The sequence below is a fragment of the Myotis daubentonii genome, chromosome 16 (assembly GCF_963259705.1).
Source record: "Myotis daubentonii chromosome 16, mMyoDau2.1, whole genome shotgun sequence".
NCBI classification, from domain to species: Eukaryota; Metazoa; Chordata; class Mammalia; order Chiroptera; family Vespertilionidae; genus Myotis; species Myotis daubentonii.
In genome coordinates this window covers 37,574,836-37,591,733 of record NC_081855.1, presented here as the reverse complement: position 1 = coordinate 37,591,733, position 16,898 = coordinate 37,574,836, and the positions used below count along the sequence as shown (strand labels likewise).

Genomic DNA, 16,898 nt, shown 5'->3' with positions numbered 1-16,898 from the left:
CCCGGCAGCACCCCATAACAGCTCCCTTCAGCATCCATCAATGGGAAGGCCTGACCTAGCATCTGCATTAGATCTCCCATGGGTCTGTTCCTGCAAAAAGCAGCTAAGTCTGGGGAAATAAGTAAGGTTAAGTGTCTGCTCCTTACCTGATCTGAGCACCAGGCACACATGGGACTCACAGCCAGACATTGCTGGCAGGAGCTCACGCCTCGTGTGGTACAGATGTTTGGTCCTGCAACAGAGAGACGAAGGCATTAGCCCTGATCTGACTTGATAAAGTAATGGGCCTGCCCCATCTTCCCAACTTTCCCAAATGCCCAGGTTTACAGCTCTCAGATGCACACCATCTCACCCTAACCGGACCACAGACATTTACCAAACACATGCTGTTTGATAAGAAGAAGGACGAGGAAGGTCGGGAGAAACTCATCACTGACCGCCATTGATGAGACCACAGTGATGGCAGGTGATGGAGCAAGGCTGAGCCATGGACCCAAGTGTCAGCTCATAAGTGATGGAAAGGCTTGAATTAGCAACTGGTTTGACACCTATACTGTGCAAATAAAAATCTGAGGCTCAGAGCAACGGCAATGTGTCCTTTCTTCAATTATTCTGATGACATATTCATAGTCATTACACAGGGGCTCCAAAGCCCTGATGCACTAACATTAACATGCAACCTAAATATTGGAGGGCTGGGATGGCCATGAAAGGCTCCCATTGGCCTACCAGAAAAAAAAAATTTCTGGAATCTTATCAAACTTCCCAATACATATATCTTTGGATCCAAGCATAGACTGCTCCAGGGAGAATTGCAGAAATGTTAGAAAAGGCTAACGATATAAGCTGGAAGAACATGGAATTTTGGAGTTGGAAAGCCTATACTTGAATTCGGAATGCTCTTCTAACTACCTGTGTCATGACTTTGGGCAACTCAATAACCTCTATGAAATGATCATATCTATCTCACAGGATGTGTACAAGAATTCACGGAGGTAAGGGAGAAGTACTCAACTGTCAACAATTTTCATACTGTCAAAGGACAGAGGAAAAGCAGGTGGGGGGAGGAACAGGGACAAGCAGAGGGCCCAAATAGCCCTGAGAAACCCAGCCTGGAAGAAAACCTTAGGCTTTTACTTGGACAGAAAGCCGCCATCCTCCTTGCTTTCCCTAGCTCGGCCGGGTGAACCCTTCAGTGCCCCAGGAATGCCTTTCTCCAATATAAGGAGCAAATGAGAAAAACCCATTCTTCCCCATGACCCAGTTATCCTGACAGTTCCTTTATCCAGTTTGCTAAAGTGGCCTCTTTGCCCCAAGCTGGTGAGACTAGCAAATCTATTGGAGAGAAACCATTTTGACAGCTGGGATGTTTTCCCATTGTCTCCAAAACTTCTCATTGAGCTGAATGTCTTAGTCCAACTTCTGGACAAAAACATACCAAGAAAATGTGCTGAGAAGAGAGAGAGAGAGAGAGAGAGAGAGAGAGAGAGAGAGAGAGAGAGAGAGAAGTGTTAGGAAAAATTATCAAAAATTTGGAAATAGATGAAGGGAATACTCGGTGCCCTTCCAATATAATTCAGGGTGTTGACTAGTAGACCCACATGCTTAGGGATTATGACTTTCTAGTGGTGTGTACCTTTATTTGACTTTGATCAATTAGAATGCAACTCTTCAAGAGTAGAGGTGCACTTACAGAAAATCAATAACAATGAAATGATTCTCCATGAGAACGAGATATATGATTCTTACCCAGCAGCAACACACATGATTTCTGTCTGGTAGGAAAGGGAATCCCCAAAGGTTAGGGTTTATTGCCTTGCAGAACCTTAACCAATTTTGAATCACAATTTCTCTTTCTCCAGCCAGACGTGAACACAGCCCCTCTTATTGGAAGAGTTCTGAGAGGAGCATAGCCTGAACTATTTTAGGAATCTGCTTCCCCTTGTGAAGTTTGCAATGGGATTGGCATCCAGAAGGGTAATTCTGGACATAAATGCCATCGATTTTCACCAGGGAGGCCACGTGAAGAGTGAGAAGGACGTGACCATGGAGTACACTGTCAACTTATTGTTGAAAAAATTTTCCCAGTGTATACATTTACCCATTCATTCTCAACTTAGCATTTCCCCATGAGTCCTCGACTTGCAGCCACAATAGAAAGCCTCCTCAGATGTGAAATAAATAACAGCAAGACCCTTCCTTGTGAATGGGCAGTCCCTGTCCTCGGAGGATGAAGTGCTGCTGGGATTTGTTCTTTAGGAAATTGTGCCTGGGGAGTGATGGCTACCCACTTCCCCTTACATCTCTTTTTAATGAATCACAGGTTGATTTCGTGAGAACCAATAACAACCGCCCCAATATCCCCCACCAAGGCCTGCCATCAAGGGCAAGTTCCTGGAATGCAGTGGCTGAAAGTGATAGACTCATCGTAAGTCTCTGTGCCTGGGCCATGCTGAGTCAATGAGCTGCTGCCCTGAAGCCACCCCTCCCTCCTGAACATGTGGAAGGAGTTTGGGTCTCTGTTTCCAGTCATTCATAAGGCCTATGTTCCTGTTCAGCCTCCGGGGCCCAGACTCAGCCCTGCTGGAGAAGTGACTGGGAGAAGTCCTTCACCAGAACTCTGTCATTGCCGAAAACAAACAACTCCTACCACCCCTTTCCTCTCCAACAGTGTAGCCAGAGCAAGGAAACAAGGGGGACTGGCCCTGGTCCTCACAAGGTGATTAAAAGGTTCAGTGAACCAATCTCTGTCAAACTCTGAGCACAACACCTGGCGCAGAGAAAGCACTCAACGACAATGCTTCCACAGTTGCTATTGTTTTTAAAAATATTTTTTTATTGATTTCAGAGAGGAAGGAAGAGAGAGATAGAAACACCAATGATGAGAGAGACCTATCGATCGGCTGCCTCTACACACCACCCTGACTGGGAATTGAACCATGACTTCCTGGTTCATAGGTCGATGCTCAACCACTGAGCCACACCAGCTGGGCACTATTGTTTTTGTTGTTGTTGTTTTATCCTGCAGCTGAGCTGTTTCAGGCCGGTGAAGGTTTTACTTTCTTTTTCCCCTCCTAAAGACAGTTCTACAGGACACCCTGAACACCGGGGTAGTGAGGGCATGGAGCCAGAAAGCCTCAGGCTAGAAGACAATGATCAGTCCTCAGATCTGGCTTCTAAATGGAGTGAGGAATGTTGGGTGTTCAAAAATCCAAGCTAGGAGGGATGGCCAAGCAGAGCAGGCCAGTTAGAAACAATAGACAAGGGCAGCCAAGAAGTTTGCCTGGAAAGTAGTGGAAAGCTATGGTTTGGCACCTCAGCCCCATTCACAGAACCAGAAGAGACAAAGGGTGGGGAAAATGGAGAAAAAAGAAAAACAAGGAAGGGAGTTGGAACCAATGGAAGTCATAATGCGTCAATGAGAGCTATTTTGAGGACATGCTGTCCAATGAGACAGGATGTCAGAACGCAGAAACAGGCCACCCTCGTGGGGCCAGGGGATTTCAGGAGAGGGCTATCAGAGGGAGACGTGTTGGTGGGAAGGGAGGATGATTCGTACTGTAAACACGAGGGCTATCTCCCTTACTGTCTGCCAGAGAGTTCTGGCCTGGGTCCCCAGCCCTGCCACTGACTTTTGGCTCATCGCTAATTAGGTCCATGGGGACACAGGGTGACTCAGGCAGTGCCTGATCTTCCAGCGCAGTCACCTGGCTGGGTGAGTCATCCAAAAACAAAACATCTCATGCTAACTGCACTATGAGTGCACAAGTGGCTTCTCTAGAGCAAGTTGCTAAAAAAGGTTATTTTATTTTTGTTCTTTCATTAAATGTAGCAGCAGCTCAGTAACACAAGGAAGGGGAAGGAGGCAGGCAGGTGGAGTTCCAGGTAACACAGACCTCTGTGCTCTGAGCAGAAAGCTCCAGGAAGCCACACTCAAAGCAGTAGGAAATCCAAACTACCATGTAGGATGCATTCTGATTTTAGAGATTTTAAAATGTCTTTTTAAAATATATCAGAGCCAATTAAATATGGTCTTCAACATTAGAAGGCATTTGTATAATTTGCCTCCACCGATATTAACAATGTTATGGGTTGAACTGTGTCCCCCGAAAAGATATGTGGAAGTACCTATGAGTGTGACTTTTTTTAGAAATAAGGTCCTTGGAGATGTGATCAACGTGAAATCATTAGGAAAGGCCCTAATATAATAAGACTGATGTCCTTATAAAAGAGAGAGACCGAAAAAGAGAATGCCAGGTGATGACAGAGGCAGAGATTGTAGTGTTGCAACTGGAAGGCAAAGGACGCAAAGACTGCCAGCCGCCACCAGAGACAGGAAGATGCAAGGAAGGATTCACTCCGGAGTCTCCAGTCAGGGTCCTGCTGACACCTTGATTTCAGATTTCTAGATTCCAGAGAGAATATGTTTCTGTTGTCTTAAGCCACCCAGTTTTGGCAGCTCTGAGAACCTAATACCAAATGGATTTGCATTCCCATAGCTAATATGACATGCTTTTGAGGAACATTGCCCTGAAATACTCTGCATAATTGAGAAAGCCAGCCTGGAATGAGAACTTTGCTATGGTTAACCCACCTATGGACAATGGAAAAGAGGTTAGTTTTACACTTTTCTTCTCATATATGTCATGGTGTTAGCACTCATTCATTCATTTATGTACTCAACAAATTTTTATTGAGCATCTAACTGTGCCCAGCACTCTCCTAGGCATTGAAGATACATTGATGAACTAAACACACCTCCAACTCTTGTAAATTTTAGTGAGAAAGATGAAAACAAAAGACATACACAACAACAAGTACAATTTCAAACAGTGGTAAATGCTTTAGAAAATAAGGCAGGATAGAGGAATAGTGACATTGAGAGGACGGAGCCTCCTTTAGAAAATGTGATCGGGAAAGGCCTCTCTGAGTTAACATCTCAAGATGATACACAGAAGGAAGTCATGGGACAATCTAGGGGAAGAGCATTACAGAAAAAAACTATGACAAGAGATAGATGGACTTCAGCTTCTTAAAGAAATAGTAGGGCCCAGCCAGCGTGGCTCAGTGGTTGAGCAACAACCTATGAACCAGGAGGTCAGGGTTCCATTCCTGGTCAGGGCACATGCCCAGGTTGCAGGCTCCATCCCCAGTATGGGGTGTGCAAGAGGCAGCCAATCAATGATTCTCTCTCATCATTGATGTTTCTATATCTCTCTCCCTCTCCCTTCCTCTCTGAAATCAATAAAAATACATTTAAAAAAAAAGAAATAGTAGAAAGAGAGAGGGAGGAGGAAAGAGACAGAGAGGTGGTTGGAGAAGCAGTCAGGAAACTATAGGTGTGGTAGGGAGTGCAGCTTTCACGCTGCATGTGGTGGGAAGCCACTGGAGGAATCTGAGCAGAGGTGAGCAGAAAATAATCATCCTGGCTGCTGAGAGGGAGCAAGACCAGAAAGAGACCAATTCGGAAGCTATTACAATAATCCAGGCAACAGATGGCAGGGTTTGGATTGGAATGGTCGTGGTGTCGATAGTGTGGTCAGACCCCAGGCATATTCTGGGGATTTGCTGATGAATGGCTTGTGGGGCATGAAGGAAAGATGGGAAGGATTTTGCTCTGGGCAAGTATAGCCCCGTGGACAAAGTTCAAATGTTTTGATCCACTGGTTATACACTTTCACTGACCCTTTAGCCAGCAGACCCTGCCCTTGTCAGTGAAGCCAGATCACGCCTGGTTATCATCCTTAACTGTGTGAACACTCCATGAAGCCCATCCCCAGATAGAACCCTGTCTTCTGGACGGTTGTGATCTAAATTAACACCCAGTCTCTGGGAAACACCGTAAGGGCAGGGGTAGTAAAACAATGAACGCTATTATCATGTGACAGTGGGAACAGTGCGGAAAGCATGCAGACTGGCAAGCAGGACAGATCTAAAGCCGCTTTTACCATGGAAAGCTGTGTACCCTCAGGCACACGCCTTCATGCTCTCTCTAGGTCCAGGGACTCTTTGATTCTTGGTCACATCCCTATTCAAGAGCTTATCATTGTTCCCTGGGCTTTAACAAGCCTAACCCACCATATCAGCAATGCACTGGAGACCCTAAGCAACTGCTTCCTTTCCCCCATGCTCCCAAATATGGGCAGAATACTTATGCCACGAGTTGTTAGGTTTAAATGAGATGACATCTGTGAAGGAGCCATCCATGATTGATGCTCAGTAAGTGCTGGTTTCTCTCCTCCTTACCTTTATGATAATCACTTCCTGCCCATCCCACTCCCCTCCATCTCAGGGTCAGACAAAAGACAAGTCCTTTGTCTGTAATAGGATATAGGGGAGAAAGCACTAGCCAGGAGACAGGAGTCCCCAGGGATAGACCACACCAATGACACTAAACTAATTGTCACTTCACCCTCAGGGCCTCCCTTTTTGCCTCTCAGTAAAATAAAGGGTGTTCAATTTGTTGATCTTCAAGGTGCTGCCAGCTCTGTAAGTTTATTTTCCAATCAGAAAGCATCAACAGGCTGACTAGGAGTCTAGGAGGTCTAGCCTCCCAGGGCCCAAGACCCCTCAAACAATGCACATGTGTCCATTTCTTCCTACTGGCTTAACTATTATAGTTTTTCTTTCTTTTTTTCCAATTACAGTTTACATTCAATATTATTGTGTATTAGTTTCAGGTGGATAGCGTAGTGGTTAGACAATCATATACTTTACAAAGTGTACCCCCTGGTATTTCCAGTACTCACCTGACACCATATAAAGTTATTACAATTATTCACTATATTCCCTATGCTGTATGTTTCATCCCCTTAACTATTTTGCACCTTTTTCACCCAGTCCCTCAACCCTCCTCCTCTCTGGCAACCATCAGTCTGTTCTCTGTATCTATGAGTCTGTTTCTGTTTTGTTTATTCATTTATATTGTTCTTTGGATTCCACATATAAGTGAAATCGTGGTATTTGTCTTTCTCTGACTCACTTATTTCACTTAGCATGATACCCTCTAGGCCCATCCAGGCTGTTGCAAATGGTAAGATTTCGTTCTTTTTATGGTCAAGTAATATTCCAGTGTATATATGTACCACATCTTCCTTATTCACTGGTCTATTGGTAGACACTTGGCTTGCTTCCATAGCTTGGCTATTGTAATAATGCTGCAATGAACGTAGGGGTGCATATATTCTTTCAAATTTGTGGCTTGGGTTTATTTGGATATATACCCAGAAGTGGAATCACTGGGTCATCAGGTAGTTCCATTTTTAATTTTTTTAGGAACCTCCACACTGTTTTCCATAGTGGTTGCACAAATCTGCGTGAGGGTTATCTTTTCTCCATATGCTCAGTGGTCTAACTGATATTTGACTCAAATGTTGTATCTCAGATTCTGGAAAATGTTATCAGTACAGGCCCTACCTCCCATCTGATTCACTCAGGGCAGAGAAGAGGCAAGCCTGTACCAAGCTCTGTTTGAGGCCCAGCCCAGCAGTGCCCTGTTGGTGACCTTGGCAATCAGCTGTCCAGTTCTGCTACTTTTCCTCCTCCAGTTCATGTCTTGTGGCTATGGACAGCAGACAACGGTGCTGTCACCAGTCCTCGCTGCCAATCTGTCTTGATAGGAAGGCAAATTGGGAGGACAATTTGGCAAAACCTATTAAAATTTAAAATACTCATGTCCTTTGACCCAACAGCTTTAGTTTTTAAAAAATCAGCCTATAGAAACAGGAACAAAGAGGCATAATAATGCACAAGGATATCGCCTGCAGTTTTACTTGTAGTGGCAGATAATTGGGAATGACCCCAGTGTCTGCCAACAGGGAATTGGTTAAGAAAATTCAGGTATATCCATATAACGGTATGCCTTCTGGCTAGAATTATAGCTCTTGGGATAAATAACGGCAAGCCATAAACTGACATAAAAAGATGCCTAGTGTATATTATTAAGTGACAATGATCCTATTATGGATGATCCTACTTGAGACATAACAATAATGATAAATAACTATGTATACTCCAGACTTCCACTAGCAAAGAGATTTAGGGTTGACCCCATGGACTTTTAAAGTGGCTACTAAATGTGCCTTTTGCTAAACATCTGGAGCTCTCGTCTAGGATGAAGTTTTTCAAGCATGTTTTTAGCTGCAGACCTTCCTTTTTTCCCTCCAAAAATTCTTACATGGAATTCCACATTATTAATCAATTAAAGGGAAAACCTCTCCAGCTAATGGTGGGGAGGGGCAGGAGCAAACCAAAGTCTCCCCCTTCATCTCCTTTGCCAACTTTTCAGCCCCTGAGACACAAAGAGACTGAGGCCCAGAGGTAAGATGACTTGTTCAAAGTCACACAACAAAATGATGAAAAAGCCTGCAGAGCCACAAATCAAATACACGTTTCTCAATTCCAGACCCACAGTTCCTTTCACATTGAAGTGTTTTTTTTTTTTCTCTATGAAAGGAAGTGGCTTTTGTAAGTTTTTAAAAAATGTAACACACGTTTAGGTAAAGGAATACACATACACATGAGAATTATATGTGCAAGAGGGAAAGATCTGAATTGAACACCCCATCTTATCAATGGTGGACATTATGGAATAGAATTAGAGGGGAACCATCCATTTTTACTCTCCAATGTTTGACTTTCTTATAATGAGGACATTTCTCTCACTCTCTCCTTGAATGTTCAAATATCTTTACTAACTGAACTAAGAAACGCGGAGAGTGAGGGAAAGTAGTCTTTTTGTGGGAACAGGACAGAAAGCAGAAAGGAAGATTTACAGTGGAATTTTTTTTTCAACGATGCTACTAAAAAATTTTTTTAAGGTAGAATATCCCCAGACTTAATTAATAGTTTCTGGATCTTAGGATGTGACATACCATATTTGGCCATAAACTATCCAATGCTTTTAGGACCAAGAATAATAAAAGTGCTGGTTGCTACAGAACTCTCTCCAATATCCTGAAGATATTACTACTCAGCACTTGGAGAAGCTAATGGCTTAACCTACATAGCCCAGACACATTCAATTAGAAAATTAAGAAATTGGAAATTGGATCCAGGTTTGATGGATATCCTCTCCTGCTTTCAGGGTAACCATCTCAACACCTGAGGAAAATGAAGTAGCCTCAGATAACCTCTTAGCATTCTGATACGTGCAACACCAACCAAGGAATCTCAAATGTATCATACTAAGTGAAGGAAGCCAGACTTGGAAGGCTACATACTGTATGATTTCATTTATATGACATGCTGCAAATAGCAGGACTATAAGGACAGGAAACAGATCAGTAGTTGCCAGGAACTAAAGATGGGGAAAGAGAACTGATGACAAAGGAGCTCAAGGGAACTGTTTAGGGCAGTGATTTTCAACCAGTGTGTTGTGGCAGGTGCACTGGTGAGCCGCAAGAATTTCTAAAACATGCCATACCTGACTACTTAGTCAGGAGCACTGACTTCTTTTCCCTTAGATTGTCAAATGAAAAAATGACAACAACCAGCATAACAATAGCTGTCCAGTGTGAATGAGTCAATATTGTATCTTTTTTTTTTCCCCCCTCAGGTTGGCAAAAAATATAACATTTTTTTGGTGTGGTGCAGAATTTTAATAATTAGTTTATGTGTGCCATGAGATGAAAAGGGTTGAAAATCGCTGGCGGACAGTGATGGAAATATTCTATATCTCGATTACGCTGATGGTTACCTAAATGTGCATTTGTCAAAATTCATAGAACTATATGCCCTAAAAAGAATAAATTTTAGTGTATGTAAATCATACCTCAATAAACGTAACTTTTAAAAAATGAGTGTTCCTGGAGATGCTGTGTGCATGGAGAGTTTCACATGTAAATAAATACCGGCGGTTTACACGGGGAGAATAGACAGTGTGATCCCCTGCTCCCACCTGCATTTCCATTTGTGACCTGAGCTCCACCAGGCACAGTGAGCTTCCCGCTCAGGAAGGGTCAGGATTCAGAAGGGAGAAGGGGGTGATGGGATAGAGCAGCAGGCCAGCTCTGTGGGCAGCAGAGGGGGCTGGGTCAGGTCCAGTGGTTTCTCCCTAAAGCTGCTCAGTCATTCCCGCAGTTAATTATCTGTCTGCTGATTCATGAGTTGTGGTTCCTGTGGGCATGCTTCCTCACTATTCCTGCCAACAAGGGCAGGAGGATTCTTAGGGCTGGGGAGGATGATAACCAGAGATCCCGAGTCGGGTGGGGAGTTGCGGAGGAGGAATTGCTATTAGGAAATTCCAGAGTCATATCCAGACTCCCCCTCCTCACTGTTGCCTCCTGGCCCTCTCTCAGGTTGTCCCCAGGAGACCTCTGTCACTCACACTCACCATTTCGAGAAGGATAAAAGAGAGTGGCGCCCTCCTGTGTGTCTCCTCCAAGAAGGTGGGGGTGGGGGGGGACAGACGCTTCTTAGAGGGTCCCCTGACTTTCCAGCACCTTCAGATCAGAGGTCTAAATGGTGCAATAGTGCAAAGGTCCAAATGCGCAAAGAATTCATGGTCTCGGCTGTATTCGACTAATGCCCAGATGGAGCGCTTGAAGGTCTTCTGTGAATGAATGCAGATACTCAAATATTGAGTTTCTGAGAGTGAGGCACGTCACCTCTAGATGCCTTTTCCTAACATTCCATAAGTGTTTATGTTGCTGCCCACGTGCCAGGCATTGGACAAAAAATGTTGACCAAAGAGACATGTCCTTCTCCTCATGGAACCTGAAATCTCATGGACAACTTTTCCTTTCCTCTCTACCCGGAGACAGAATTTAAGGTTTTCTCACGGACAAAGCAAATGCATAAGCCTCTCTCTTCCTTAGCCTCTTCTACGGGTTCTTGTTGGGACAGAATGGCTGAGATATGCCCAGCCACCAGCAGCGAATGGGTTGAAATCGAAAGGGATCCCTTGTTACACAGGTGTGGGACTCATTCTGGGAGCTTGGATTGCACACACTCATGACAACTCTTGCCTCCAGTACATAGTAGATAGCACGCATAGCAAGAATAAACACAAAAGTAGCTGCCATTTATTGAATACTTATTGTGTGCCTTTTCTCATTTAATTGGCACAATCATAGAAATACTGTTTTCTCCACTTTACAGATGAGGAAACTGAGGACTCAAGAGATTAAGCAACTTGCCCAAGGTCTCACAGCCAGTAAGAGTTGAAATCAAGAATTAAACCCTCATCTGACTGGCTTTAAGCATAGCTGTCCCTTTCCCCAGCCAACAAGCTTTCCTCCCATGTCTCTTCGGGCCCTCAGAACTGCTGCAGAGGGCTCAGTTGTAGAGTTTCCAAGATACAAGCTCAGAAGGAGAAATCAGCACCTCAGCTCAGAACGAATACGTTTAGATGCTGGTAGCAAACAACACCTATCCATTAGGTCCCAAATTAGAATAACGACCTACGTGTGGGGAAGCCACAAAACCCAATACTTCTTGGGTGATGCTGAAAAGATCACCTTTGAACATAAATTCCAAAATTCAATTCTATCCTCAAACAACCTCTCTTCTCTCCACACCAGACCCTACTATTCTGGGAGCGTCTCTTTGCCACCCACACCCAGCTCTTTCCGTGTCCCTTCAACACTGTGTGTCCCAACATAACTCTCCTATTCTCACCCTACCACCTGCTTCCCCAGGATCTGATGATACCTGCAACCCAGCCACAGGTAGTGTTTAAGAGCATAGGGGTTTAACATAAAAAACATCTGCTTTTACTGGGGGCTGATTACTTGAAGATCTGGCTCTAGAGCCCATGCTTTTAAACACTATTCTACCCTGCCTCGGAGTGAGCCTGGGACTAGATCAGCAAAAGCAGTCACCGCTGCTGAACTCACCCAAATTACAACAAATCTGCAAACAGGTCTCCTACAAGACATTGAATGCAAATCTAGGTATGTCGATGCAGTGGAATTCAATGTGAACCATTACAATGTGTCAACCAGATCCACAAAAGATATGCTAAGGTTGAGGGGTGGAGAGAAAAACACCAAAAGAACATATACACTCTTCATCTTCACTAATATTGAGCCATGAACCACACCAGGCTCTATCTTACGTTACCCTACTTCTAAACTGTAAAAATATATAATGATTAGACTCAGGATCATCCAGAAATTCAGAAAGCTGTGGATGTGGGGGGGGAAAAGAAAGCAAAATGAAAAAAATGGTTTAAGCTCACAGAAGCAGGTTCTCCATAAAAGACAGCTGAGTTGCCCTTCTGTATGTCCCCACTGCCACCATCAACAGCAGGCCGCATCTGAGCCACGGCTCTAACGGCTCCCAGGGCAGAATCCTGGAGACTCACAGTTCGGTGCCATGGTCATCAGGCTGCTCATTGCAGACTGAAGACATCAGTTGACCTGTTTGTGCTTCCATCACATGGGAAGCTTCAGCAATAACAGCTTAGCCCCCTACATCTTATGTGTAACTCTTCCATGAAGATTGTCATTCACAGAATGTGGTGACCGTGTCATGGGTGTATACTTTTCTCCAAACGTATCTAGTCTTATATGTTATATAGGTACAGCTTTGTGTGTGTCAATCATATGTAATTTTTTTAAAAGATATTGTTGCCTTATCCTGTATAATCTCTTATACACACACTTCTTTTTTTAAAATATATATAATCAGTGAGGAAGGAAGAGGCAGAGAGAGATAGAAACATCAATGATGAGAATCATTGATTGGCTGCCTCCTGCAGGCCCCCTACTGGGGGACCAAACCGGCAACCAGGGCATGTGCCCTTGACTGGAATTGAACCTGGGACCCTTCTGTCTGCAGGTTGACGCTCCATTCATTGAGCCAAACCGGCTAGGGCTATACACACACTTCTTGAAGGTAGTCATCAAAATATTTTTTTCAACAAAGTATTTTTGAATAGCTATCTTTTGAAATGAACTTATCAATAAATCTTACTTTAAAAAAAAAAAAAAAAGACGGTTTGGCTCAGCGCATAGAGAGTGGGCCTGCAGACCAAAGGGTCCCGGGTTGATTCCGGTCAATGGTCCAGGCCCTGGTCAGGGCGCATGCAGGAGGTTAAATCGATGTGTTCCTTTCACATCGATATTTTTTCTCTGTCTTTCCCTCTCCCTCCCACTCTCTCTAAAATCAATGGAAAAAAAAATATCTTCATGTGAGTATTAAAAGAACACACACAGTACTTTCTGCAGGATCTAAATTGTTACAAGAAGTACCACTCCCTTCATTGAAAGTACAGTGGGGCCTTGACTTACGATTGTCCCGACTAACGAGTTTTTTGAGATACCAGCTATCTCGGCCGATTTTTTGCGTTGAGTTGATAGAGTAATTTGAGTTAACAAGCTCCTTAACGAGCTCCGTCTCGGAACGAATTAAACTCGTAAGTCAAGGCCCCACTGTACATAAATGAACACTTGTAACTCCTCTGCACGGGAACCCAGAGGACTGTGAGCAGAGTTTTCTCCGGGAAGGTCTCCGAGGCTCTGGAAGAACCACGGGCAGCGCCCCCAGGCTGCGCTGCGCTCTGCCCCTCCCCAGCACCAAGGACGCCCCATGCCAACTGCCTCGGCCGCTGGTGGTGTGTGCAGCCGCAGGAGAGACAAAGCCAGGGATCCAGGCCAGCTTCAGGGACCCTTGGCGCGGCGCTTGCAAACACTGGAGACACTTAGGATGCGAGGTCTGTCCCGGAAGCAGCGGCATCGCTGCCGCCCCGGGACACTGTAGGAGGCAGAGCCCTCGTCCCTCCGAATCGCTCCCGCAAGGAGCCACCAAGTTTAAAAAAGTAATAATAAATTAAATTAAAAGTAAAACCTGGGAGAAGTGCAACACAAGGAAAAAGAGGAATGTCGAGTAACTGGCAAACCCGCGCGCTCACCCTCTCATCCGAGAAGCTATAACCTCCGGCCTCGGCCAACGCGCGGGATCAGCCCCGGGAAGCCGCAGCTCCCCCCGCTGCCCGGCCAGTCCCAGTCCCGCGGGCCAGGCCACCTGCGATGAGCGCAGCCCCGGCTGAATGCGGGGCTCAGCGCATCGCGCACGCCCAGAGCAGGCGCCCAACCCGGCTAAAGACTGGGTCCCGGAGGACCATCCCCTAGGTAGCCCATCCCCCTGACACCCCGAGACCGGGAAGGTCCCCCGGCTCCAGGCTCCGATGGTCCCAGCCTGGCCCCGCTCGCTCCGTGAGCAGCCGCGCGGGACCCGCCGGCCGGCTTTCCCCGCTCCAACTCCGCAAACTTGGCTGCGGCGGGATGCCCGATGCGGATCACCTGGGAGCGGCGTTCCGGCCACCGGGAGCCTCACTCACCTCCGACACCGACGCCCGCCAGCGCCCCCAGCACCAGCACCGCGGCCCAGAGCGGCTGCGCTCGCATCTCGTCCGCCCGCCGCCACGCTCCGCCTCGGCTGCGCCCGCCCGCCCCACAGCGAGCAGCAGAGCCCGCCGCCGCTTTTCCCGCAGCCGGAGGGGAGGGGACGCCGTGGGTGGGACGCCACGGGGCGGGCCGGGGACTTGGGCTTCCTCCCCGAGGGCCCTTTTCTGGTCTCTGAGCCCGAGGGGGGGCGGCGGAAAACCGCGCCCTCTCTCGCAGCACCTGGATCCGCCGGCGAGCGCGGTTGGGACCTTGGGCACGGCACGTCCTTTGCAGGCATCCTGGGCCCAGCGCCCACACCCGTGCCCTTGTAGGCTCAGGAAAGCCAGGAGCATGTGGCCCCTCTCCGGACCTAGTCCCACCTCCTCAGACAATCCACAAGTCGTTCTCTTTCACCTGCATTGCACTCTCCCTCTGTACCTTGAGTCTCATTCATTCACACTTTCTTTCTTTTTAAAATACATGTTATTGATTTTTACAGAGAGGAAGGGAGAGGGATAGAGAGTTAGAAACATTGATGAGAAAGAAACATCAACCACCTGCCTCCTGCGCACCCCCTACTGGAGATGTGCCCGCAACCAAGGTACATGCCCTTTACCGAAATCAAACCTGGGACTCCTCAGTCCACAGGCCAACGCTCTATCCACTGAGCCAAACCAGTTAGGGCTCATTCACACTTTCATTCATTTAATTGACAAATATCTGTTGACTGCCTACTCCGTCAGGCACTGGTATAGACCTTTATTATTCACTTTTATTTTTCTTGCGTTGGTTTGGCTTTCAGATAGACTATAAGTCTCCTGAGGACAAAACCACATCTCAAACTTGTATAAGCAATGATGTCCATAAAGTATCTACAAAGACTTGCTCACACATAGAGGTATCTGATAAACATTTCAGGGCACAGTCCAGTAGTTCCACACACTCATACACACGTACCAGATATACGTTCCAAGACTCCAAGTGGATGCCTATAACTACAGATAGTAACAAATTTTTTCCTATATATACTGGTACATCCACCTTTTCAATTAAAGGAAGGGTTTACGGTTTCTCTTTGACACATCCAAATTGCCAACATCACCACTCTTGCGCGTTGGCACTATTAAGTAAAATAAGAGTTACTTGAACATAAGCACTGTGATACTGTCACCATCTATCTGATAACCAAGAGTGGGGGGATAGCACAATACACCCTGGACAAAGGGATGACTAACATTCCTGGCAGGAGAGAGGGGTGGGGGTCTCCACAAAACCGAGCCCAATTTAAAACTTACAAATTCATTATTTTTTTGAATTTGCCATTTAATGTTCATATCAGACTATACACTTGATGGCGGGTAACTAAAACTATGAGAAGCTAAACCGTGGATAAAGAGGGACTACTGTGTACTCTCTCCAAACAAACTCACAGGCTTTGGAGCTTTATCGTATTTGCCTCAAAGGCCTCCCCCTCAGGTCTTTCCTTTCGGTCTCTGGGTCTTCCCGGGACTAGAAACCTCAGGAAGATCCAAGGGTAAAATGCTAATAGCACCTTGAGGCAGGAGGCCACCAAGGAGTGGCTGGGGCTGGTGCAGGCTGTGGAATGGGGAGCCCTGAACAAAGCTTAAGACCTCAGAGAGGACCTGGAAATCTCTCCAGCTCCCAGGCTCCCCTAAGGGCCTTCAGGCTGCCCGTGGGCTTCCCTACTCCCTCTCCTGAGACACAGATGCCTGAAAACTGGCCCTGCCTTGCCCCTGGCGTTGCTTGCTCAGCGGTTGAACTTTGACCTATGAACCAGGAGGTCACGGCTCCATTCCCGGTCAGGTGGGGTGTGCAGAAGGCAGCCGGTCAATGATTCCATCTCATCATTGATGCTTCTATCTCTCTCTCCCTCTCGCTTTCTCTCTGAAATATATATCTATATCTATATCTATATCTATATCTATATCTATATCTATATCTATATCTATATCTATCTATTTTTTTTAAAACTGGCCCTGCATAACCCATGGACCCAGACAATAGAGTGTGAAGGCCTGGGGGAGGAGGGGGAAGTGGGCTGGAGGGAGTCAATGGGGCAAAAAAGGGACATACATAATACTTCCAACAATAAGGAATTATTTTTTTAAATATATTTTATTGATTTTTTTACAGAGAGGAAGGGAAAGGGATAGAGAGTTAGAAACATCGATGAGAGAGAAACATCGATCAGCTGCCTCTTGCACACCTCCTACTGGGGATGTGCCCGCAGCCAAGGTACATGCCTTTGACCGGAATCGAACCCGGGACCCTTCATTCCGCAGGCCGACGCTCTATCCACTGAGCCAAACCGGTTAGGGCAAGAATTATTTTTTAAAAAACTGGCCCTGACTCAATTTTCTGCCTCATCGCCCACCCTAGCCCAAGAAGATACCTTTCCTAAATATTCTCAAACATTCTCTGCCTTTCTATCTGACTAATCTAACTTCCTTTTTGCCACCTGGAAAATTTCACTTATCTTTCAAAATCTCTCACATGTCTTCTCCTTCATGTGATCTCATCTGCTGTCCGCCCCTCCTCCAGCCCCAC

General features: G+C 46.0%; 1 protein-coding gene across 1 annotated transcript in view; it reads right to left on the bottom strand.

The window, feature by feature from the left end:
- The window catches only part of ITGB3 (integrin subunit beta 3), a 53,823-nt gene extending 39,319 nt beyond the window's left edge, over positions 1–14,504 (bottom strand). Inside the window, exons 1-2 of the mRNA XM_059669882.1 lie at positions 14,285–14,504; positions 147–232 (exon numbers count right to left, since the gene is read on the bottom strand). Coding sequence (XP_059525865.1) covers positions 147–232; positions 14,285–14,351 — 153 coding nt within the window. The 5' untranslated portion in view covers positions 14,352–14,504. The remainder of the gene's footprint in view (positions 1–146; positions 233–14,284) is intronic.
- Positions 14,505–16,898: the final 2,394 nt, after the last annotated feature.